The sequence below is a fragment of the Cavia porcellus genome, unplaced genomic scaffold (genome assembly GCF_034190915.1).
Source record: "Cavia porcellus strain 051 isolate PalLab524CR breed Dunkin Hartley unplaced genomic scaffold, mCavPor4.1 scaffold_12, whole genome shotgun sequence".
NCBI lineage: Eukaryota > Metazoa > Chordata > Mammalia > Rodentia > Caviidae > Cavia > Cavia porcellus.
The window spans coordinates 77154554-77178690 of NW_026947495.1; the positions used below are offsets into that span (position 1 = coordinate 77154554).

Here is a 24137-nt window from a genome sequence, read left to right on the forward strand (position 1 = left end):
TATGTCGATACCAAACTGCAACCAAACAAACCAGATTTAACTAAGATCAGTCATGATAAAACAGTATAAGTCATACAGGGCTCCAGATTAAGATAGTAGGAAATTAAAGATGATTACTGTGCTATGTTCTGATGTTTATGGGATAGCTGTCTGTGCCCTCAAATCTAAATGCAAGTAGACAAACTGGGACAGAATAAAATCTATCTAAGCAGACTGGTGTGAGTAAAGTGGGTTTTAAATCCTGATACACTATTAACAATCTCTTTTGCCGTCTTTTTGAAGACTCTCCCTCCCCTTTCACTTCCCCAGGGTACACTGTGCATTTTTGAGTCTCACCAAGACCCTTGGTTTTAAATTGGGGAAGGGGGGAACCTGCTATTTACCTAAGTGTTTCTGAACTTTCTCTCTCCTAGACTTGATCTCTAATTATATTCCTGTCTTTCCAACCTATTCAAAATACTGGTCTAGTTACCCCTATTCTCTGGTTCTCTGTCACATAGAGCATTGTTTTCTCATATTGGATTTTCAGTCCATGTATTCTTTTTCATGTTAGTTATATTTCCTATAAGTGGACCCTGCTTCCTGATCTATTCCACGTGTGGTTCTTTTTTTTTTTTTAATTTAGTGTATCAAGGCCATCTATATTAAAGATTATAACCAACTTTCTCTGCCTCATTTCTGTTATGCTCTTTTTTTTGCCATCAGTTGTCTGCTTATCTTCTTCATTCTGTTTCCTGCTCCATTTATTGAGGCCTCTCTGCCACTGTTCCTGGAATCCTAGTAGTTTTTTTCTCTCTAGAATGCCCTATAATATTCTCTGCAGAGTTGGATTGGTGGTTGCAAATTTTCCAAGTTTTCCTCTTTGTCTTGGAAGCATCTTGTTTCTCCATTAACTTCTAGAGATAGTTTAGCAGGGTATATCAATCTGGGCTGAAGGTTATTTTCTTTCAGGGCTTGGAATATTTTGCTCCAGGCTCCTCTTGACTTGATGGTTTATGTCTAGAAGTCTGCCATTATTCTGATGGGCCTTCCTTTATAGGTTATCTGTTTCTTGTCTCTAATAGCTTTTAATATTCTGTTCTTATATTGAATTTCTGGGATCTTGATTATTATATGCCTGGGTGTAGATCTGTTTTGGTTGTAGGTGGCTGGAGTTCTGTATGCCTCATACATCTGCATGTCATTTCCTTTTCCTATGTTTGGGAAGTTTTCCTTAATTATTTCTGTGAATAGTCTTTGTAGTTCCTTTGTTTGTACCCCTGATTCTTCAGTTACATTCTTTGTTCTCAAGTTATAGATCCTCTTGTCATCTTCTAGCCTTTGTATTATTACTGCTTGTTTCCTTGTTTATTTTTAAAAAGTTTTTCCTTTCATAATCCCACATTGCAAAACTGTCCTCCAGTTTGGATAATCTATCCATAGTCTCTTTCAAGCTGATTTGCCATCTTTCCATAGAGTTTTTAATTTCCTGGTAATTTCTTTGAATCTGCTTCATGTATTCTATATTTTTTTATATTCTTTATCAAATGGTTCTCTCCTTTGTTTGAGTTCCTCCCTTCTGTCTGTGTCTTCTTGAGGGGTGCTTAGAATCTCTTTTATTAATCTTGTTATATCTTGCTTTACTTGGTTAAATGTTTCCCTTTTGAACTCGTCTATGAGGTCCTGAAGATATCTCTTTATGTCCACTGGTGCCATGTCTGATATTGCATATTTGTTGTTCTCATTCTCCTTTGTATTTATCTGTCCTGGGTCAGTGTTCTCAGGGTTGAGGAATGGGGATTTTTTCTTGTTGCTTCCTCTTCCCATCTTTTTGGTTTCTTCCAGGAGGCCCCAGTTTATTTCTTTGTTGGTTACAATTCTTCTGAAGCATACTAGCTAGGTGACCCTTCCCACTACAGTGTGTTAGTGAGTTGTCAACAGGGGCAGTGTATGCTGGCCCCTCTCCTCTGGATCAGTCAAGCTGCTATGGCCTGCACTGTATCAGTGTATGCTGCTTCCCTTCCGGGTCAGTCAAACTTCTGAGGCTTCACTGTGTTAGTATGCACCACCACCGTAGGGAATTGATTTCAGATAACCTATTGAGTCTCAGCCAAGTTGCATGACCCAGGCCTAGCTCACTCCACCAATGTCATTCGTGAAGGGAACAAGTCACTGCTGCCCCTTGTACTTGCCAGTCCTGCCCTGTCCCAGAATGTCATCCGCTGGAGCCCTCCTTTCTATAGAATGGCTCCACTCCTGTCACTCACCACAGGTCGATGCAGGCTCCCCACCAGCTCAGCTCTCTGTTCGGCTGGCTGACCCCCGACCTCAGTGTGACTGTGCCTCCAGTGAGTCAAAGTGGCAGGACCTTGAATGTCCTACTGCTTTGCAAGTTGCCTGCTGCAGCAGGAGCACTGAACCTTAGCTATTCCAATAGTAGCACGAGGACTGTATGATTGATTCTTCTCACCTTAGTTTTGTTTTGGGGGGATGAGAGAATTCATCTCCCTCTGTTTGGGACTCCCCAAGTTGTATTATGTTGAATTCTAAGTTGACTATCTCAGGGAGCCTCTGTAGCCAGCTGTTATCTATCTGCCTTCTTTGCTCTGCTGACAGTCTTCTCTTAAGCCAATATACAAAGAGTGCCACACTGGACAGATGGATGGATGGGTCCTTTGGACTCTCGGTCCAAAACAAACCTCGAGGAACCACACAAATGAAAGCATTGCAGTCCTTGCTAGGAGCAGCCTTGGGGTCCAATGGAAGAGTGAAGAAAAGAGGGAGACCCAGGCAGGGAAAGGATTCAGGCAACTGAGTCTTCAGTCTGTTGAAGGAACTCCTTGCAGATGGTTAAAAGTTGAGCGCAACTTAAAAAGTACTAACATTTTTTCTTTTTGTTAAAATTTATATTTTTACTACTACATGTTTGCCATATGTATCAATCGCATTCATCATGGGGAGTTGGTATAGGCACAGAACACATCTTCATTTCATTTTTTTTACTTCCTGTCTCTCCCCCTCAAAAGTGTCACACTGAGGAAGCATTTGACACAGAGAACCTGCACTTCAGACTTCTGAGAAATCAAAAAATACCCTGGAAAATCAGGCAGAGAGACGATTACCCAACCAGCTACTGTCTCTGGCACCATTTGGGATGAACTATCTGGAACACAATACCTGGTGGGGCTCAGATCTCCCCCTCTGCTCACCTTAACTTGTCACTGTTTCATGGATGCCGGGGAGCAGCACGAGGCACACGGTATGATTCACAAGTAGAGCAGTGGCCGTCGTATTTGCACTTTGGGGTCTGTTCTTTGAGCCCTGATTCTCCCAGCAAAGCGCCGAGAGGGTCAGACGGCAGCTGCATGCACCGTAGAAGGGGTTCCCCAGTATGCCAGGGAACCTGACTCTGCCCTAATGTGCAGGACACATGCCTGGCTTACCTCTGCCTGCAAGGGGTGTGCTTTATAGAAATCTTGGAGAAGACCGTCTAGACCAGCCCGAGTCATCCTCTCAGCATAGGGGCTGGACACATGGGAGGGCCTTGTAAGGAACTGTCTTGGCAGCTTCATAATGATAAAATCAGTTGTTTGCAATCACTATAGCTTATTGATATTTCTACAGACAATGGAGACCATGAACTTCAAAAGAATATACTTATTAATATAAAAGGAGATAAAATCATCCAAGAGAACCAATCTTTAAATAGCAATTATTTTTAAAATGTATATTCTGAAATGTGAAACTAAACTGTAAACGTTATTTATAACTGACATTTTTCTCGGTGCACTGCCTCTTTTTCACATAATAAAGCTTTAGCGTTCATAATAGCACCTCTAAAAGGGCAACATCAGTAAACCCAAGCTTTCCTCATTTTTCTGCACTCTTTTAATGAACAGTATGCTATGTTCTCGTCTCTCAAGGGAGTTATCAAATTGGACGCCTCCGTGTACAGTCCAGGGCTGCATGTTTTCTTAGCTGGCTTTGAGAATGTAATGTACTCACACAGTCTCTCGATGTTTTTAGGTTCTGAGTCTGTGTCCAGCAGGAGGTAAGCAGAAGCATCCTATGCGAAAGCACAGTGGTGCAAGGCAGAGATTTACAACCAGCCTTCTGCAAGGCGAGGGAGCCACCTCTAAACACCTCAGAAAGCCACGCAGTTTGCATTAGGAGCAGGCATTGTCACTGACGACACTGGGGATGCAACCAGCACTGTTGTGCAGACAAAGTCCTTCTCTGTGTGACCTCTCTTGGGGACTGGGGCTGGGGAGTGACAGCTTACATTGTACCCTGAACAGCCTGATGTTCCCTGCTTGGCACCTGATTGCTTTCACTAAGCAGTGGGTCAATAACGACCTCTGGATCTTATTGGGCAAACGCTGTGTTTGGAGATCACCCTGCAAAGCAAGCATCTGTCTCAGAGCACTTTGAAAATTCTCTGACAACCAGTTTACAAGGTGCCTGTTATGGGAAGCACAGTGCTTGTTTCTGGGGTTATATGATATCAGTAAATCATAAAAATTCTATTTCCCTGCACCACAACAACATTGAGGAATAGGGTTAAATTTAAAGGTCTCTTGCTTTAGTTTTCAACCATTCAAAAAATCTCTGCTGGTTAATGGGCTCCTAAGGTGTGTATCTGTGTTTCTTATAAAGACCACCACAGCAGAGAGCCGTGGGCATTTGCAATGTGACAGGATGGGGATGCTGAGGATGTCATCATGAAGAGGGCATGGATTCTGGATTTAGGAATTCATTTCATTCCTACACTTCTAGGAAGTTTGCAAGTTTTGGATTTCCCAGGGGAATATTTAGAATGATTTTAGAAAACTATTAAAACAGGCTGATTCAATTATAAAATGTTTGCATGAATGTTTTTAGAAAAGTAAGTTAACATTGCTGTTAAGAACTAACAGTTGCAATATAATTGCAGTGTGGATTTTTGACTTATAAAGTATTGGGCAGTTTTTTTAACAGTGCTGGAAACGAACCCTGGTTTTTCCACATGCCAGGCAGGTGCTCTATCACTGAGCTACACCTCCCTCAACTGAGAAGATTTTTTAAAGATAAGTATAAACACATGTAGTGGCCTAGTATAGTCTCCTAATAAATGCAGTACTACTATAGAAAAACATAAGCACAGTTTGAGAGGAAATTTGAAAATGATTATTGTAATTCTAAGGTAAAAAGATTATTGCTGACATTCAGCTTGACTCTTCCCAAAGAGGAAAACATACATAATCACTAGACATAAATTTATCCAAAAACATTAAACAAGAGTACATCTTACCAAGATCATGTGGCATAAGTGCTACTCCTGACTTGGTTTACCCACTCCGAACTGTATGGTATTTGATAGCAGCCATGTATAGAATCCATTCAGCTAATCAAGGAAGGGTTTATGAGAAATTCACTTAGTTAGGCTGGTCCTGCATTTTGATTGGAACATGTTGTAACATATATATATATATAATATATATATATATATATATATATATATAATATATGTATATATATTATATATATATATATATATATCCCTCATAGTTCCCCGGAGGCAAGAGAAAGATCAAAGGTAACTCTAAGAGCAGAACAGGATGTTTGCCTAATCTAAACTTGCTTGTTAGCCCACCTGAACCTTGTTCTTCCCAAGAAAAGTAATCACTCTGTTTCTGTTCTATAGTGTGCCGCAAACTCCACCCCCCTGCATTGTGAGACCAGCAGCTGTTTGCGGTTTTACAGGATAAAAACCCTGCCCTTTAGCTATAAGGCGCGCAGTCTTCCATACTGGAGGCTGCGTCGCCAGGCCTGTGCTTTAATAAATAATTTTTTCCTTTCCAAATTATTTTCTCTGGCTCCTTCATACCTCAGGAAGCGGGGGACCACACAGAACACAGAAAGTTTAAATAATATTAAGACAGCTTTTGAGAGAACAGCACTTTTCGATTTACCTTTTGAGAAGGATATTTTTCCTTTCTGGTCCACATCAATTGACCATCCTTTTCTGTGCTGCTGTAGTGATGATGGAAGGAATTAGGTTTTTTTTTGTTGATCTGGAATCTTGTAGATTTGTGAATATTTCTTAGCCTTGACTTACTCATTAAGTCAATGAAAGGAAAGTCCTTGCACCCAGAGGAATAAGAAAAGTTCTTTTGGAATTCATCCTTTTGTCTCTTTCTACTACCCTAAGCTTAATTCCTGTTTTGTAGAAGCAGAGACTTATATACTTCTTGGTAGCTTGATTTTGTTTGAGATATTTGAGAAGAGAGGACAAAGGTGAATTGAAGGGTGATGTTTGCATGACTCAAATGTGCGGACATAATGTTTCCATTCTTTCCAGAACTGGTTGAAGAGGATACATTATGGGTCTGAAAATGGGGAGATTATGCTGAATTATGTGGGTGACCCCAATGTAGTAGTCACAGTGGCCCTCATAAGAGGGAGTTAGAAGAGTCAAAAAAGAGATATGATGAGTAAAAAGGGAGAGAAGTTAAAACAATGCTAGTGTGTAGCTGCTGGATAGACCGGGAAGTGTACACTTTCAAAGCTCCCGGGAGTGTAGCTCAGTCAACCCAACACTTTGACCCCTCTAGAAGTATAAAAGAGCATTTAATCTGTTTGGCCATCATGTTTAGGGCAATTTGTAACAGCACTGACAAGAAACTAAGATAGTATGCAAAAGAAATAAAGAATATTCAAGTTACAGCTTCTTTGATTCTATTCGTAGAAATTCATCTCATATGACAGACACTTTCTTTTATAAAAAATGTCTATAGCTTTCGTCCAAACTCCTTGTCACAAAATTATCCACTAAAGGCAATTCAATGATTTAAAATAAATAGACATCTGCACAAGTTTCCCTTGGACATGAAATTATTATTTCACACATTCTTCCCATGAATATTGACGAATGGGGTCTGGTTCATGGAAAGGTTTTCATTCATCCACACCTCGCTGATATTCTTTGTGAAAATCTGTCCTATTAGCGTAGGACCGAAACACTGTTTAATCTTCCAACTCTCCCCCTCCTTTCCCTTGAAAAATGCAGGCAGTTTAAAATAACATAGCTTCAAAATTTCAGAAGAGGCCAACTGAAGCCACAGGCAATTAAAATAAGCCTGAAATAAGACAAGTTTTCACAAAGCTAGATTGCAGAGAAATTTAAAGCCGACAGTTCCATTTTTTCTTAACTTAGTGATCTTAGTATTCTAGAGTAGGACATTAACATGCCAAAATGGCCCAGAAGATTAATGAGCAACTTCAAAGAACTCTTAGTGACAAAATGAACTATCTCATTATGTTTTCTTTCTTTTCTCCTCCTGTGTCTCCCCACATCACACTGGAGATGCTCAGCTGACAGTGAGTATTTTCTTGGCCAGGTGTTTTCCTCTGTGGATTCTTCATCTTTGGAACTACTAGAGAGAGGGAAATACAGGCATAGTCAACGTTAACACCTGCAGCGGACACCACCCACTGTCTGCATTTTCCCTGAAATAATAAAACCCTCGAAGAAAATTGGTTATTTTTAGTCCATAAAATATTTAATGGATGGCTTTCTGGGTTGCTGAATGGTTTTGGAAATAATCTTATCTTCTTAGGTAAGGCTCAGGCAAACTGCTGAAGTTTTATTATGGAATTTGACCATCATTTCCCAACCTTCTGCTGTGCCAAGTCAAATCTGGGCATTAACAAGTGTCCATGAATGGTCAGTTGTACATTGAATGACATTTGGGGTTCTGGGGGTGGCAGAGGGAGGGGAGTAACATCAAATAATCCAAATGCAAAAGCTTGAATGGAGGACGGTGGTAAGGTGGGACAGGATAATGATGAGTCATGGCATTACTATGGGATGCATCAGCCCCAGATACAGCAGTAATAACACTGCGGGGATAAGAAGGTGAGTGTGTTATAACACCTTTTAATTGTTTCTTTCCCCAACTCTTGTTTATATTGTCAGGGGGAATATCAGTGTTGCCATTTTGATCATTTCTTGTTTTCAGAAAATTCCTTACAGGTTTTATGAAAACACTCTGCTTTTCTCGGTGTAATCCTCCTCTAGTGTCTTAGTCTTTCCACACTGGAAGCCACCGTAAGTCACCAAAGACTTCGGTCTACGTACATAAGGAGGAAGGATGCAGAAGAAGGTGCCACCTTTCCTCACCAGCACTGTGGAGAAGGGGCCTGAGGCCAGACGTTCATTTATCCACTTTTGCCCATCAGTCTTTCCTATTTCCTTCCTCCTTCGTGGGTGCCTTTTCCTTCTGCTCTTGCTTGAAGACTAACAGTTGAAAAATTTAACAGCCCTTGAAGCCTGATGGGAGATATGATCAATGGGCTGACAGATAACAGATTCCTAATCTTTCATCTCAGGAGACAAAGATGCTGAGAGCGCTCAAATTGTAAAAGAAAGAAAATTATGGCACAATGAAACCCATTACTCTGTGCGATTAATATGGAATAATAAAAGGAATACATTTGAAAAAGGAAAATTCTAGATGAAATACAGCTTTGTGATCACTTTGTGACACTGTCAGTTTTCTATCTGCCCTCTATTGCTCACCAGTCTATATCTGACATACGACTTGGATTTTGTTCAAGACATTCTTCTAAAACCAAAGAATTCATAGTTGGCAACTTGCTTTTTACTAAGTTTTTCTACTAATTACTGCTTCATTGTGAGGAAATTTCTGTTTCTGTTCAATGAAAATGAAATACTTCTAAGACTCATGATAGAAGAGGAGTATGCCAACATACCTGAGTGCAGTCTAAATAATTCACCCAGCCTCCTACTTTTAAAGCTACTGCTTTATGATTTGAAGATAAATGGATGTTCTCAGGCATCGAGGATGCGTTAGTATATCAATGTATGTTCTAGAAGACAAGCACCGAGATAGTGGAAAGTGGAGACCCTGGAAATAGTCTGAAAAATATCAAAGTATACTCGAACCTTGGATTGCAAATAACTTTTTCTACCTATGTTCTACAAGACAGAAAAACATTTCTAATAATTTTAAACTTGATAAGCTAGCAGTGTCTTGCAATATGAATAGTATGTGATGCTGAATGTCACAAAACAAGTAAACCGGTGAATTTTCTCTTTCTCTGTCTCTGTCTTGTATTGTGGGGAATTATCTCACACTAGGAGGAGGATATAGAGGAGAAAAACACAGAGGCCTTTCTTCATTAAGATGAGGTGTGTAAAATGAGGGAAACTGCAAAATTTCACAGAAAAGCATCACCAAATAAGGCTGATCAGTGCAAGCAATGAATCTGTTTAATGACAATGCAATATCCCGTTTCTGTAAAACTCTCAAAAAGAGGCAAAAGCAGGTGTCACCATATAGGTTTCTTTCTAAAGCTCTCTGAGAAGAGCAGCGATCCTGTTAGTGACGGTGACAGTCATCCCACCTGATAGCCCTCCTCTCTCTTGGCTCCCTCACACCAGTCCCAAAGGCTTCCAAAGCTTAATTTATTATTATTGACATTTTGTAATTGTTTTATGGTTTTGTATTATATTACTGTATTGTAGTCACTTTTATGTAAATGTTTTTGGCTGTGAAAGGAACAATCTGAGTTTCCATTTTTTTTGTTTGTTTCCGTTATTTTTTATGGGGAAATTAATTTTGATATACAAGCACTTTGGATCACATGCATGTCTCCAGAATGAATTATGCTTGCAAAGCAAGATTTTACTGTATCTTAAATACACACAGAAAAATATTACCTATGAACTACAACAAAATTTCTTTAAACTATTTTCATTTCTCCATCTCTTAATATTTTACTGGAGATGAAATTGCTTTGAAAGTTCTCTCCTACTCCAAATTCACCAAGAATTCAAAGACTGCACACTGAATTTCTCTATTTCCTTCTCTTTGTTTTCTTGAAGAAGTTTCCTTTACTCTAGTAAGCAATGTGCTTTCAAATATAAATCTCTCCAGCTTTTCTCCAGCCTTTTATTTATCTCTCCTTCTTGTGAGACCCAGGATGGAGCTGGTTAACACCTACGTACCTTAGAACGTAATAGAATTGATGAGAGTGATTCAGAGAATATCAGTGGGGTCTCTATCATGGACAGAGAAGGAGACAATGTCCCCAGAGCTCAGATCCACTGTCCTTTGCTTTCTCCTCCCTCTTTTCCTGTTTTATTTCCTTCCCAGCCTTCTCTCTTCTCCTTTGTCTCTTCTTCTTCCTTTTCTCTCTCTTCCCTATATGTAGACTTTCTGCCTATTTTCTACTTTATGACACTTTCTATGAAGTTTTAAAGCAATCTGTACCTTTTATGAACTCTATTGTAACATTATCTATCTATCTACTTCATATAGAAATTTTAGTTTTTGGTTATGTGCTACATATTATTCTCTGTATTGTTCATTATAAGCTCTTTATGTTCTTGCTCCTTTCCTGGAGTCTGAATGATCTGAAGATGGTCTCAGTTTTTAATTTTTTCGTGCTCTAGAATGCCTAGTAGGGTACAGCACGACACAGTGGTTATTATAGTCTTATCTGGTATGAGACAAGGCATTTGTTTACTGTGGGGATAGAGATTTGTAGTCTCTGCCTACTCCTGGCTAATTATGTTCTCATAAATATCAACCTAAACTACAGCTCTCTGATGACTAATTTAAATAAAGCTGCTTCCCTCCGTTCTCTAATGAGCTTAATTTACAGATGCTATGTCCTATACTGGTGAACTGGACACATTTATAATTAGGACTGAAAAGAGTGAGACTTTGCTGTAACAAAATTTGCAGCAACTATTGGTGATAAAACAGATGAAAAAGAGGGAGGAATATGAGAGAGAGAGAGAGAGAGAGAGAGAGAGAGAGAGAGAGAGAGAGAGAGAGAGACGCAGCAAAGATAGGACTTCGTGATGTGCCACAGCTCTGTCTGTAATGCTTTGTGGTGGTCCTCATTTCGTTTCTCCTTCCTGAATTTCAAGAATAACTGGTTCAAGATGAGAGAGGTGCTCAAATGAATCTCATCTCTGCAAGAGAAGTGTAATGGGTACCACATATGCAAATATAAGGATTGTCCATTAGTGTACCTCACAATCAAATCTAACTCAGAATCAAGAACTTGGTGAATTTCTCAACATCTCTTAGATCACATATATGGGTTGCCTGTGATTCTTACCATGAGAATGAAACCATTTAAAATAAAATATAATTATTTGTGGATTCAAACTTAGTGTTGAACTGGGTATTGTATGCCCCTGGAAATGGTTGAGTTCCTGATTATATATATATATATATATATATATATATATATATATACACACACACACACACATTCTTTCCATGTGTATATTTTTCCTATATATAAATATATACTTATATATACTCACATCTCTATAATTTATCTTTAGCAATATTGGCTGTTATATGATTTTTCAGATAAGGCTTATTAAATCATAAGTATAGTTATTATCAAATAAATTCAGCTGCAAAAAGAATATCAGTTCCTTCATATAACTTATGGTTGAAAATGACTTTAGAATTATCTATGGTTAGATATTTGTCTGAAATACAAATGAATAATATGACTAAAAAGGATATCTCGAGTCAGTGAATTCACATAAGAACAAAAGATTGGTCGAAGATGGTTGGAAAGAAAGTACAATAGAAGCTTCATAGGAGCAAAGAACTTTTGAAAAGAACTTGTGTGCTGTTCTCTTGACTTACTTCCTTAATGCTAACATTTCATTCAGAGCATTTCTGAAAACATAACTCGTGTGCACAGCACAAATACATTAATCATAAAGACAATACTTGTAACAAGATTTCTCTTTTATGTAAGCTGGGATTAAAGTTTGGAAAAACCCATTTGTCAGCCTTCTTGTGGTGGGTAAAAATAGGATATCAATAGGTACAAAAGCAAAGAGGCACATTTAAAAATCAACCAAGACTGGACCTTGAAAAACTAGAGGGATTCGATATTAGTTATCTGTTAACACCAGAGGGAGGAAGAGATCATCATGTGCAATTAAGCCATCACACAGGATTAGCTGCCATGTCTTCACTTAGAAAAACGCTTTCTCTGCTTTTGTATTCCTAAAGTGCTGCTTTTCTGGCAAACTTTTGTAGAGCCTCTGGTGTCTCTGACTGGCTTTGAATTCGGACCTCAAAGGCTAAAATTAAAAAGTTATCTTTGTTACCCGAAATTGATCTTTTGTGTCTTTCTCTCTTGTATAATTCTAAGCTACAGGGACACGTTTGTGGGTCACGAGTGTTACTGATGGAAGGAAAGATCTCAGGGTGAAATGCATAGAGTCTGGGGTTGCAGGGTTATTGATATAACCCGTGAAATAACTGGAAGGCAGATTCATTAATGAAAATGGCATTGAATAATTCTAATAAAATACTCAATGTATAATATTAACTAGAAAATCTATTAAGAGTTTAAATATAGAGCCAAGTAGCACAAATCATGAAAAGATGATACAAAGTAATGGATTTTAATTTTTTAAAATTATTATGTATCTCTCCACCTAGATGTATTTCAAATGGTTTCCTTTGATCAATTAAGCAATTATATAAAATTAAATGCATCTGATGAGAAAAAAACATAGGAAATAAACTTTAAAGCTTGCAAATACTAAACACTTCCAAATCTGGATTATCATTATGAATGGGTGTTTACGAGGAAAGTGGAATTCGAACTGCGTCCTGGGCACAGGGTTATTATATGAATGAATGTATACAGGACGCATGGCAAGCCTACTTTCCTGGTGGGGACAATAGTGCTTCCAAGAAGGAAAAACTGACTTGCTTGGGTGGAGGGGTAAGCAGGCAAAATGTTTAGGTATTTTGTTTGTCATGCTGCAAAGCACAAATATATCTGATATAATTTTACCGCTTAATATTTAATTGATTCATTAGGTAGATAGTGCATCTTCATTAATTGAATGAAAATACATATTCTCACAGGGCACATGATCATATAAAGTAGCTTGAGAAATAATCAGCTGCTGTGAAAAGCGTAGAAACACGCATGGCAATGTTGTTCTCACCTGTCAGAAATTCAACACCAGAGAATTCAAGTAAAATAGTGTTTTAGTTTTATTTTTCAATCAATCGCACAAGCGTGGATGTGAGTGTATCTAGTGATACTTATTGACTGTACATGATGTCACGATTATTTCCATGTTCATGATTAGGAAAGAGCCGGTTCATTGGTTCCATATCATCCTGAAAGCTAGTCCATCTTAGGCCTCCAGTGAAAGTTTGTTGATTGAAAACAATTTGCTGTATCGTAGCATGGTTAAACAATTGTCTCATCCATATATAGACCCAGGGTTGCTGATAAATCTCTGGCTCTCTTCGTGATACTGAATCTTCACCATTGCAATCCAATTTTAGTTTGTTAAAGACTCTTTTAAAATGGGCTGAACACTTGACTGAACAGAGACGTCCCATCACGGTCTAACTAGCAGAGAAAGAAAGGAGATTGATATTCTTCTCACACGTAATTTCCATTTGGCAGCAGCCTTAGATTCCGCTGAGTATATTAACTGTGACATCCACTGTTGATTCAAATCTAGCTTAATCTCTGCAGTATCTCTTCAATCTTTTTTATATAGGCTGGCAAGCTACATTTTCAGCAACAGAGATAAAATGTATGGTTAATGAAATCAAAGGAGAATACTTAAAAATAATAATGAAATTGCAGCTTACCGAATTTAGTCTAAAATGCCAGTCTTTTATCGAAACTTTTTTGAGTGCGAAACATCTACTTATTGATAGCCTTTCGAGTCTCGCGCTACTTGATCAATTGATAAGAATTCCACTCATGTGCATCCTAGTGGGTTATCAAGATGATGTATGAAGCCCACTATTGCAGGGCGTCCCTCAGGTTTATTCCTACTCATTAGTCTTCAGCCTTTGATAGCACTGTTTAATAAATTAGGACTGCAATGAATCATATATACCAGGCCACAATGCCAAAATGTTTTCCACTACAAAGCTTATGAAAAGAAAAAAAGCATGGGATAGCTAGAATAAGAAGGACGATTACAAGTTATCAGCAATTATTTTAGATGCTAAATATTATTAAAAACTGCTATTAAAATACACAGATAATGTTATTTTCACAATTTCCCTCAAATATGAAATAATTGAACAGAGGCTATATTGAATTTATAATAGATACACTTAAAACAAATTTTGACCACAAAATTGAAAACAGAAGACCAAATATTTGAAAATTGAAAGTGCAAATAGTGTTGGATTTAGGATGATGGGATTAATTTAAAATTAAGTAATTCCGAGAAGCGAGAGTCTCCTTTTATGTGTGTGGTACTATGGTTTGAACCCAGGAATTTTCCACGAAGCTACATCTCCCTCCCTTTTTTGTTTCTTATTTTGGGACAAAGCCTTGCAAACTCACCCAGGCAGACATGAAGCTTCCCGCCTCAGCCTTCCAGAGTGCTGGGATTATAGGAGTATGCCACCAGCACCAGCTCTGTTGTCTTACTGGCCTAGAGTGGTTCATCTAACTCTGCTACTTAACTCTGAAAAATACTGTTGTAACTATTTTCTAACAAGAAAAGTGGATCTGTAATGAACCTTCCACAGCAACACGAATCTGTGGCTTTTGTCACCTAACCGACATGTAAACGTTAGCTTTGCTTTGCAATGCCCCGTGTAAACTTATTTCCAGTCACCGTGTTTTTTTCAGTTAACCTACATGAAGCTTGCCCCTCCTCATCTGCTTTGGGGGTTCACCCGCAGTGCACTGTCTGCCTCCAGCAATGCCTCAAGCACTGTCTGATTCTGCACAGTGTATGTGTCATTAACCCATGATTCTGTGCATTGACACACGCTGCTCTCCCTTTGTGAGACCTGGCTGTCGGTGTCGCTCCCGGCCTGCAGGAAGAACACGCGACAGATTTTGACGGTGTGCAATCTTGCCTTTATTTGTCTCCGCGTGGGCCCCGCGAGGCCTCCGCTCTGTCACCAGCCCTTTCTCGCCGGTGGACTTTCTCTATCTCTCTCTGTGCTTCTTCCTCGTGGCGGGAGAGGCATTCACTTTTATAGGGCAACAGTAGCCAATCAGTTCAAAGCGCGCGATGCGGGCTGACTGGCTAACATCAGCTGTTGCTAGGCAGACTATCTTACAGAGCAGGTTGTTTAAGTCGCCAGGGCAATCAGGGGGCAGGAAGCAGGCGCCAACTTGGCTCACTCGATGGGAGGGGCAATCTAGCTCAGGCTCCGCTCCCACCCACAGGCCCTACGTCCGCCAAGTAAGGCGACCGGTGTGAGCCGCGGCTCCCAACATCTCCCCCTATTTTATTTACTTTGAATGAATGTATGCATCGCAGCCCGCCCTGGATCGAGTGCAGAGGCTTATGCCCTGTGTTGAGGCCCACCGTAGGCCCTTGGCTTGGACCCTGGTCGGCCGTCCCCGGGTCCACCAAGGCCTTGAGACCCTCGTCCTTTTTCCAGGGCCAGGAGTGAACTGGACGGAACCTGGATGCACATAGGCATGCACTCATGCCCCTCCGTGTGATCCCCTCGGAGAGACATCTAGATCTGGGCAGATTCTAGTAATCCAGCAGCTTTCGTGCAGTATGGGGTAGGGCCTGGCTTAGGTCGAGTCGTGCTGGGGAGGCACGCTCTTACCCGTCATTGACTCACCTACCCTGCTGTGTAGTGTCAATAGGGAAGGAGTGCGGAAGACCCGCCACATCTAGACCCAGTTGTAGGCCAGTCGAGCGAGCCATGCGTAAGCCTGGGGGTCATCGTGCCCATCACGGGCTGCTGCCAGGGCCGCATGGGCAACCAGGCATACTTGACGCCGGGCCGCCGCAAGGCGCCCATTAATAAATGATGTGACCCATCGGAGCAAGCATGGTCCTATAAGTAAGAGCAGAAGCAAGGAGCACAGGGGACCTAACAATGGTAAAATATAGGGGAGCAAGCCATTCCAGGCTCCCCAAAAGGGATTGTCTTGTAGTTCTTTTCTTCTCTTTTCTAGGTCTTCTTGCAGTTTCTTTAATCGGTCTCGAACGATTCCGGACTTGTTGGCATAAAAGCAGCATCTTTCCTGTAAGGCAATACAGATACCTCCCCTCTCTACAGTGAGTAGATCTAGGCCCCTTCTATTCTGCAGAACAACCTCTGCAAGGGAATCAATTTGATCTTGTATCTCCTGAAGGGTTTTCTCAACTATAGACATGTCTTCTATCAATTGCTTGGATAACTGAGTATATTTGGTTAATGAAACTCCTAGGCCCACAGTCCCGGCGGCCAGGGCTGCAGTTATCCCCAGACCAGCCAAGAGAGGTAAAATCAGTACATCTCTCTTGTGTCTTTTTATAAAGGTGTCCACAGCTGGGATGGGCATGGGTTGGTCCCCAGGGACAATACCAATGTCAGGCAACAAGTAAGCTAGGCCACATAGGCCGGTCCAATTACTGGGCAGGTAGGTATAAGCATGACCATTGCCGCAAGCAAATACTTTGCCAAAGGGGGCACATAGCGGCGAGCTACTACTTACATTGGTTATGGACTCACACGAGGCGACTGCCAGCGCTCCAACAACAATATCATAACTATTATTTTGTGGGTACTTTTGGAAACAGGATGCATTAAACTGTCCCATAAACTGGACCCGAAATGGAGGCCCATGTGAGCAATTATAGGGTGTGCTATAATTGTAAGGTTCACTTTCATAGTCTCTAAACGGCATGGCCAGCGGCCATGATTCTCCCATCATCATACACAGCCAACAATCGGAGGCCAGCCCTGGGTCAGTAAGATTGAGTGCTTTGTGGGTAGCCTCTAATATGGATTCAGTAGCGGGGTCAAGGTTAATGCCTCGGGATTTTGGGCGTAGGAGTGGATGGTAATTGACTTCAGGGAACGGATTTAGTTGTTCCCATCGCTCGATGACCTGTTCCTGCCGGTACTGGTCTTGGACCCCTCCACCGTCAGAGATGTGAACGGGAGCGGTCATAGACCAACAGACCGTTTCTCCAACCTCTCCATTACAACCTGACTGCATGAATGGAGAACCGCCTACAGCAGCGGGAATATGGTTAGGGGCAACAGGGCTTTTAGTTGTAGTTAGCGTTGCCATCCAATAGGTTGTACTCTTAAGTTTGCATTGTTTTGTCTCTGTATAGCATGTAACATGCATGGATTCCTCAAACTTAGTGCAGGGACATGTGGCGAGATCACCAGGCCCTGAGGGACTCACCTTAGGCTTAAGTATGCACTGATAGGATGGTTGACTAAATCCTCCTGCAGTGGAGGGGTACACAACTGAGAATGCTGTTTTATCCCCACAATCGGTCCCTGGTCCTTTTTTGGCGCTAGGTGGTATACTGCTTACCGTGCCACCTCCGCAATCGCACGGACTGCCAAGAAGGCTCGTGCGAAGATCTATTCCAGAAGCGGGGCCCCCCAGCCCCGCATGTACCATACTTATCCTGAGGAGTGCTAGGACAACGCCCCCAATGAAAAAAGCAGCCTTTTTCGGGTTCATCTGGCTGTCAGGCCTGCTGCTGGTCTCCGGCAGGACAGGATTAGTCTTCAGTCGAAGGGCTTGTCGCACGCGTCAGTCTTTCTGGGACCCACAATGGTTCTCGTCCCGGTTCCTGCGGGAAAACACAAACCGCACCTCGGTTCCAGCTGACTACCGGATCCGGGCCCATCCATTGTCCCGTCAGGACATCTTTCCATTTTACCCATCCCTTATTGCTAGGAGATGGATTACAATGCTCCATAGCCGGGGGGTGGTTGTTATTGTTCAGGTTTAAAAAATTGTATGTGAATAGTGCCATGGATAGCCGTGCCTTTGGGGGCAGGCCCTGGCCTACTCCCCCTTTTTGTTTATATAAGATTTCTTTGAGGCTTTTGTGAGCTCTTTCAATAATTCCTTGGCCTTGAGGATTATATGGGATCCCATGTTTTAAGTGTACTTCCATAGTCTTACAGAACTCATTGAAGGCTTTTCCTGTATAGGCTGGTCCGTTATCTGTCTTTAATATTTTGGGCTTGCCCCACGCGGCCCAAGCCGCTAAGCAGTGATTGATCACATTAGATACCTTTTCACCTGTCTCTGCAGTTGCGAATATAATATGAGAACAGGTGTCCGTGGAGACATGGACATACTTAAGAGATCCAAATTCTGTTATGTGTGTGACATCCATTTGCCAAGTATCGCCAGGGATCAACCCTCTGGGGTTAACCCCCATTGATATGGCAGGCGTGTGTGTGGCGCATGAGCCGCACAGTCGCACGATGTCCCGTGCGTCAGCCCTAGAGATGCGGTACTGGTTGGCTAGCGTCCTGGCATTGACATGGAATTTGTCATGGAACTGACGGGCTTGCTCTATTGGAGATAACATATTGAAAATCCATAATGGGCGAGTGGCCGCGTCAGCAGCCGCATTGCCCTGTACCATGGGCCCTGGTAGGTGTGTATGTGCTCTTATGTGAGTGATGTATATTTTGTTGTGTCTATTTATGAGCAATGTCTGGATAGACAAAAACAAGTTAGTTACTTTGGAGGTTGGTTTAATTGGGCCTGCAGTCTCAAGGACCTGCATGGCATTGACAACATATTTTGAATCAGAAACAATATTAAGGGCCCCTGGGAACTTCTCGAGGACGGTTTGTACAATTTGTAACTCCTCCACCTGTGGTTGATCTGGTTCAAACTGTATGTTAACTGGAGGCATGCCTGAGACCACATAGGCCCCTATCCCGGTTTTTGACCCATCAGTATAGACTGTTGTTGCAGGAGTAAGGGGTGCAGGGGCGGTGATTTTTGGAAATATCACCGGATGTTGAGTAATAAACTGTAGTATAGGGTCCTTAGGGAACTGATTGTCTATCTCCCCAAGAAATACGCATCTCAGGATGGCCCAAGTATCTATGCAAGCAGTCAGAATTTTTATTTGAGAAGCGGTATAAGGCACCCGAATAGCGTGAGGCGTGGAGCCAAAATGCTGGATGGCTCTACTATGTGCCTCCAGAGCCAGAGAAGCAACTGCTTCCGGGTAATGTTCAATAATCTTGGCAGGTGAAACTTTAGGGTGCACCCACAGAAGTGGTCCTTTCTGCCAAATCACTGCCGTGGGCTGGGAACTGGTCTGCAACAAGCAGACCTCAAAAGGCTGTTCTGGGTCAATTCTCTGTAATGTAGCTTTGCTTAGGGCCTCTTCTATCTTTTTTAGAGCAACTCTGGCCTCTGGGGTGAACTTTCTAGGGGAGGCAATATCCGGATCCCCTCTTAGGAGATCAAACAGGGGCTTTAAGTCCGAATTAGGGATGTGCAAGTAAGGTCTGATCCAATTTATATCTCCCAGTAACTTTTGCATGTCATTTAGGGTTGTAAGATTATCTGTTCTGATAGTTACCTTCTGTGGAGAAATCGATGTAGGGGAGACTTTGGTACCCAAGTAAGTCACTATGTCTCCTCCTTGAATCTTGTCAGGGGCAATATGTAGATTAGCCTTTCTCAGGGCCTCGACCAACTGGCCGAGCATATTATTCAGCATGTCTGGGTCCCTGCCGCTGAGCAAAAGGTCGTCCATGTAATGTACACATCTTATCTTGGGAAAGGATTTCCGTAGGGGGGCCAGTAGGGAATCAAGGTAAATCTGACACATAGTGGGACTGTTGGCCATACCTTGGGGCAGCGTTATCCACTCGTATCTGAGATCAGGGCTTTCTTGGTTAATGGTGGGTAAGGTAAAGGCGAACCTATGGGTGTCCTCTGGATGCAGGGGGATTGAGAAGAAACAGTCTCTAAGATCTATAACATAAACTGGCCAAGACTGAGGGATGGCTGAGAGAGCTGGCAGCCCCCTCTGGACCGCCCCCAGGGGCTGCATCTGCGCGTTGACCGCCCTTAAATCATGGAGCAGCCTCCACTTGCCTGATTTCTTTCTAATAACAAAAACAGGGGTATTCCAAGGGGAGGTTGATGGCTTTATGTGCCCTGCCTGAAGCTGGGTTTTGACTATCTCGGTTAACGCTAAAAGCTTCTCCTTGGGTAGGGGCCACTGAGGTACCCAAACTGGACTCAGGGACTTCCAAGTGATCTTAATTGGAGTAGGCAGAAGAACTTCCTCAGCGGCCCCTAGGAAAAACCCAGCCCGTGTCTACCTTCCCTTTTCTCTACAGGTACGGGAGATGTCCGGCCCTGCAGGGCAGAGCCCAGGCCCTTGCCGGGAACATATCCCTGATTTTTAAGTATACCCTTGGCTTGAGGAGAGCAGGTGGATGTGAGAGTGACATCCATCTGAGTGAGGATGTCTCTTCCCCACAAAGATACCGGCAGCTGTAGAACAAAAGGTTGAAAATGTCCTTGGTGACCCTCCTCATCACACCAAGGCAGGGTCACGGCACTAACCTGGGGGGCAGCCACCATCCCCAACCCTTGGAGTGTGTTGTCAGCTGTATTGGTGGGCCAGCTAGAAGGCCAGTCCCTCTTGGAGACAATGGAGCGGTCTGCCCCTGTATCCAGGAGTCCTGTTATATTTCTACCATTAACCCTGAGCGAGAGCATGGGTCTTTTATCAAGAGTCATATGAAGTCCTTCAAAAATTTCTCCAGAGGAGCCAAAACCCTGATCCCCTCTAACCCGTTGTCTAGACTAGAATCTCTCATGGAGACTGGGGAGCAATAAAAGTTGTGCTATCTTATCCCCCTCATTAATCACCATGGTCCCTACATGAGATTGGACCATAATCTTAATGTTTCCTGTGTAGTCTGAGTCTATAACCCCAGGGAGCATGGTAAGGCCCCGGAGGGCTGTGGAGGACCGTCCAATCACTAAACCAACTGACTTTTCAGGTAACGGTCCCTTGAAGGTGGTCCCGACCACCTGAACGCCCATATCGGGCGTTAATAGGAGTCCAGAGGCGACACAGAGGTCCACGCCTGCTGACCCAGGGGTAGCCCTTGTGGAGGGCTGCCACTTTGTGTTGTCCTGTCTAGGGGGCGGGGGCCCGTCCGTAAGGAGGGCCCCCTCTGGCCGTTTTTTGGCTCCTGAATTTCCCTGCCACTAATGCGGTTTCCCTGGGCATCAAAAACTGATCTGCAATCTTTCGCTTTGTGTGTTCCCTTCCTGCATCGTTCGCACACGCCTATTGGCCCTTCCCGTGTATTAACACTGTGCGGACAGTCTCTCCTAATATGCCCTGGTTCCCCGCAGCCAAAACATCCTTTGGGCTTACGATCTCGCTTAGGTCCGGAAGCACCCTTAGCTTGTGCTGTCGCGGCTACAAAGGCCGCCGCAAGCTTTGCTGCAGTCATCTGCCCTCCAATCTCCCTACAAATCCTAATCCAAGCATTGAGATCCTTGTTTTTATGCGGGGCAAGAGCCGCTTTGCACTCCGTTGTGCATTGTTCAAAAATGAGTTGTTTGATCAGGGGCTTTGCCACTTCTTGGTCTGAAAAAACTTTATCAGCCGCGTCCTGCATCCTAGCCACGAAATCAACAAATGGCTCTGTGGCACCCTGTACTATCTTTGAAAGGCATAATGAGGCCGCCCCCGCACCGTTCACCTGTTTCCATGCGCGGAGCCCAATATTAGAGATTTGGTCATACACCTCATTGGGGAACTGAGTTTGGTCATCCCTATATTGACCTGAGCCCTGGAGCATATCTTCGTTCCACCTTGCATGCCCCCTGTTAACATTCTTTTCTGCTTGCTCGATGGCAAACTCGGCATACCAGGCTCGCCAATCAAGATAACTACCCGAAGGAAGGCACGCCTTGGCCAGCTGCATCCAGTCACCCGGTGTAAGAGGCTGAGAGGCAAGATTCTCTAGCATAGCTATGGTATAAGGAGCTGTGGGCCCGAAGGTCGTGACAGCGCTTTTTAATTCTCTGATCTGCTTTATTTCAAACGGTTCCCAAACATTGCGCCCTTTGCCTGGGGCCATTTGCACAGGGTATACTCCATAAGGACCGTAATCTAGTCCTTGCATCGGTGGGTCCCCTCCGAACCATCGTTCACCCTTCCATAACTGCCCATGAAAATACCGTCTGCCCCGCGGCGCGACGTCATAGGACGGTGGTCGCGACAGAGTGGAACGGGGCATCACTTCCTGTGCCGGCTGAGAGAAGGGAGGGTTCCCTGTAGCGGCCTCTCGGCGGGGAGCCGCTTCTGGAAAAGAGCTCCAGGGCGGAGCGGATGGCTCTCTATCTCCTCCCCGCCAGAGAGCGCTCGGGGGCCCTTTCTCCTCTCTCTGCTTTTCTCGGGCGGCACACGCACACAATTCGCGGCGCAACTCGGCATAGGGGTTCCGGGCCTCCCGGCTTCCTGCCCCACCTTCTGGTTCCTCCTTGCTATCTAAGTCGGAGGACTCTAGAGCTTGGGTGTCCTCTATCTTTCCCTGGATTTTTTCCCCCTGGACAGATCCCTCCCGAGAGCATTCCGACTTTGCCTGCTCAAAGGCCTTGCGTGCGTCTATGATTTCCGCGTCTCTAACTGCCGACGGGAACCCCTTCCCCTCCCCTTCAAGGCACGCATGTATCATTTCCCACAGGGGGCGAATAGCCGGCGAAATATCCCCTTCCAATTCCGCCGAGGCGAGGTCCCCGCCTAACTTCTCCCATGACGGCAGGTTTAAATGCCCCGTGGGTAAAAACCAGGGAGCCACCCTATCTATCTCTGCTATGAATAGTTCCAGTGTTTTTTGACCTACCCTGAGGTCTCTAGCTTTTAAAAGCTTTCTAAGGGCCTTTACCAAGGGCCGCGCCTCCGCGCTCGGTAAATTACCCATCTCTAACCTCTAAGGGCTGTAACTCACCGCGTGTGACTTAGAGAACCCGTCACCTACGCATGAGCCTGAGGGGAGTCTAAAAGCCCTGTAGGTGCGCGCCACCCAGAGCCCAGGCTTATCCCCCACTCACCTGTCCGGCAGCACCACGCTGGAGCGTTGCACACCACCGCCGTGTCTCGGGGTTGATCAGTCCCCGTACGGGCCACCAAATGTCGGTGTCGCTCCCGGCCTGCAGGAAGAACACGCGACAGATTTTGACGGTGTGCAATCTTGCCTTTATTTGTCTCCGCGTGGGCCCCGCGAGGCCTCCGCTCTGTCACCAGCCCTTTCTCGCCGGTGGACTTTCTCTATCTCTCTCTGTGCTTCTTCCTCGTGGCGGGAGAGGCATTCACTTTTATAGGGCAACAGTAGCCAATCAGTTCAAAGCGCGCGATGCGGGCTGACTGGCTAACATCAGCTGTTGCTAGGCAGACTATCTTACAGAGCAGGTTGTTTAAGTCGCCAGGGCAATCAGGGGGCAGGAAGCAGGCGCCAACTTGGCTCACTCGATGGGAGGGGCAATCTAGCTCAGGCTCCGCTCCCACCCACAGGCCCTACGTCCGCCAAGTAAGGCGACCGGTGTCGGCCGCGGCTCCCAACACCTGGCCTCACTGTTGGCCTTTCTAGTAATTTCTACTGGGGTTTTCCTGCCTTACTCAATGTAGGATAGGATGGATCACGGAGAAGTAGGACCCAGAAAGCCACTCTCTGCCTCTTAAGGGTGGGGACGCCCTGGGTCACTGCCGTGATTGTCAGTGTCCTATTTTTCTCAACTCTGAATCATGACAAGACGGAGGGTATGAAAAATGTACTTCTTGTCCTTAATTCTGGTTAGAATGTTGACTACCCTGTGCAGATTTCTGTATTGTCATAATGTTCGTCACAGGTCACAGTCTACTTCTTATTTGGCAAATCACATTGCATAGTAACATCTTAAAGGTCCTAAATATTTCTAGCATGAAAAAGAGGACTAAACAAAATAAAATCAAATGTCTTCAACATTGCTTATCTCACAATTTCTCAATTGCATTTTTCAGAGTTCTGTTTTCATCGGTTACTACTCATTAAAGTCCTAATTTTAGAGCCCTTGGGGCTCACTTTGGCAAATTCTGGTTTAATATGATTCATTTGTGAAGAGGTGCATGGCTGTAGTTATCAATCCCCTCTTCTTACCTGACCTAGGGTTCTGTATGAAAATTTTATAAATGGACCATTAAGATCTGTCGTTTCTTCTGTTTTCCTACACACAACAATTTTTAAACAATGTGGGACAGATGGCTGTGTATCTAGTTAGGAATGTTTTCCTGAGAAGCCACTCCATAATCTTCTGCAACCACCTGTTCAAATATCCAGCTGTCCCTTCTAATCAAG

General features: G+C 43.4%; 1 protein-coding gene across 1 annotated transcript in view; it reads right to left on the reverse strand.

Annotated features, from left to right (window-relative positions):
- Positions 1 to 22942, reverse strand: part of LOC134478244 (uncharacterized) — a 67285-nt gene extending 44343 nt beyond the window's left edge. The window contains exons 1-4 of the mRNA XM_063258747.1: positions 22858 to 22942; positions 15745 to 17581; positions 14706 to 14846; positions 3985 to 4045 (exon numbers count right to left, since the gene is read on the reverse strand). Of these exons, the coding sequence (XP_063114817.1) occupies positions 3985 to 4045; positions 14706 to 14846; positions 15745 to 17469 (1927 nt within the window). The 5' untranslated portion in view covers positions 17470 to 17581; positions 22858 to 22942. The remainder of the gene's footprint in view (positions 1 to 3984; positions 4046 to 14705; positions 14847 to 15744; positions 17582 to 22857) is intronic.
- Between the last annotated feature and the right edge of the window lie 1195 nt (positions 22943 to 24137).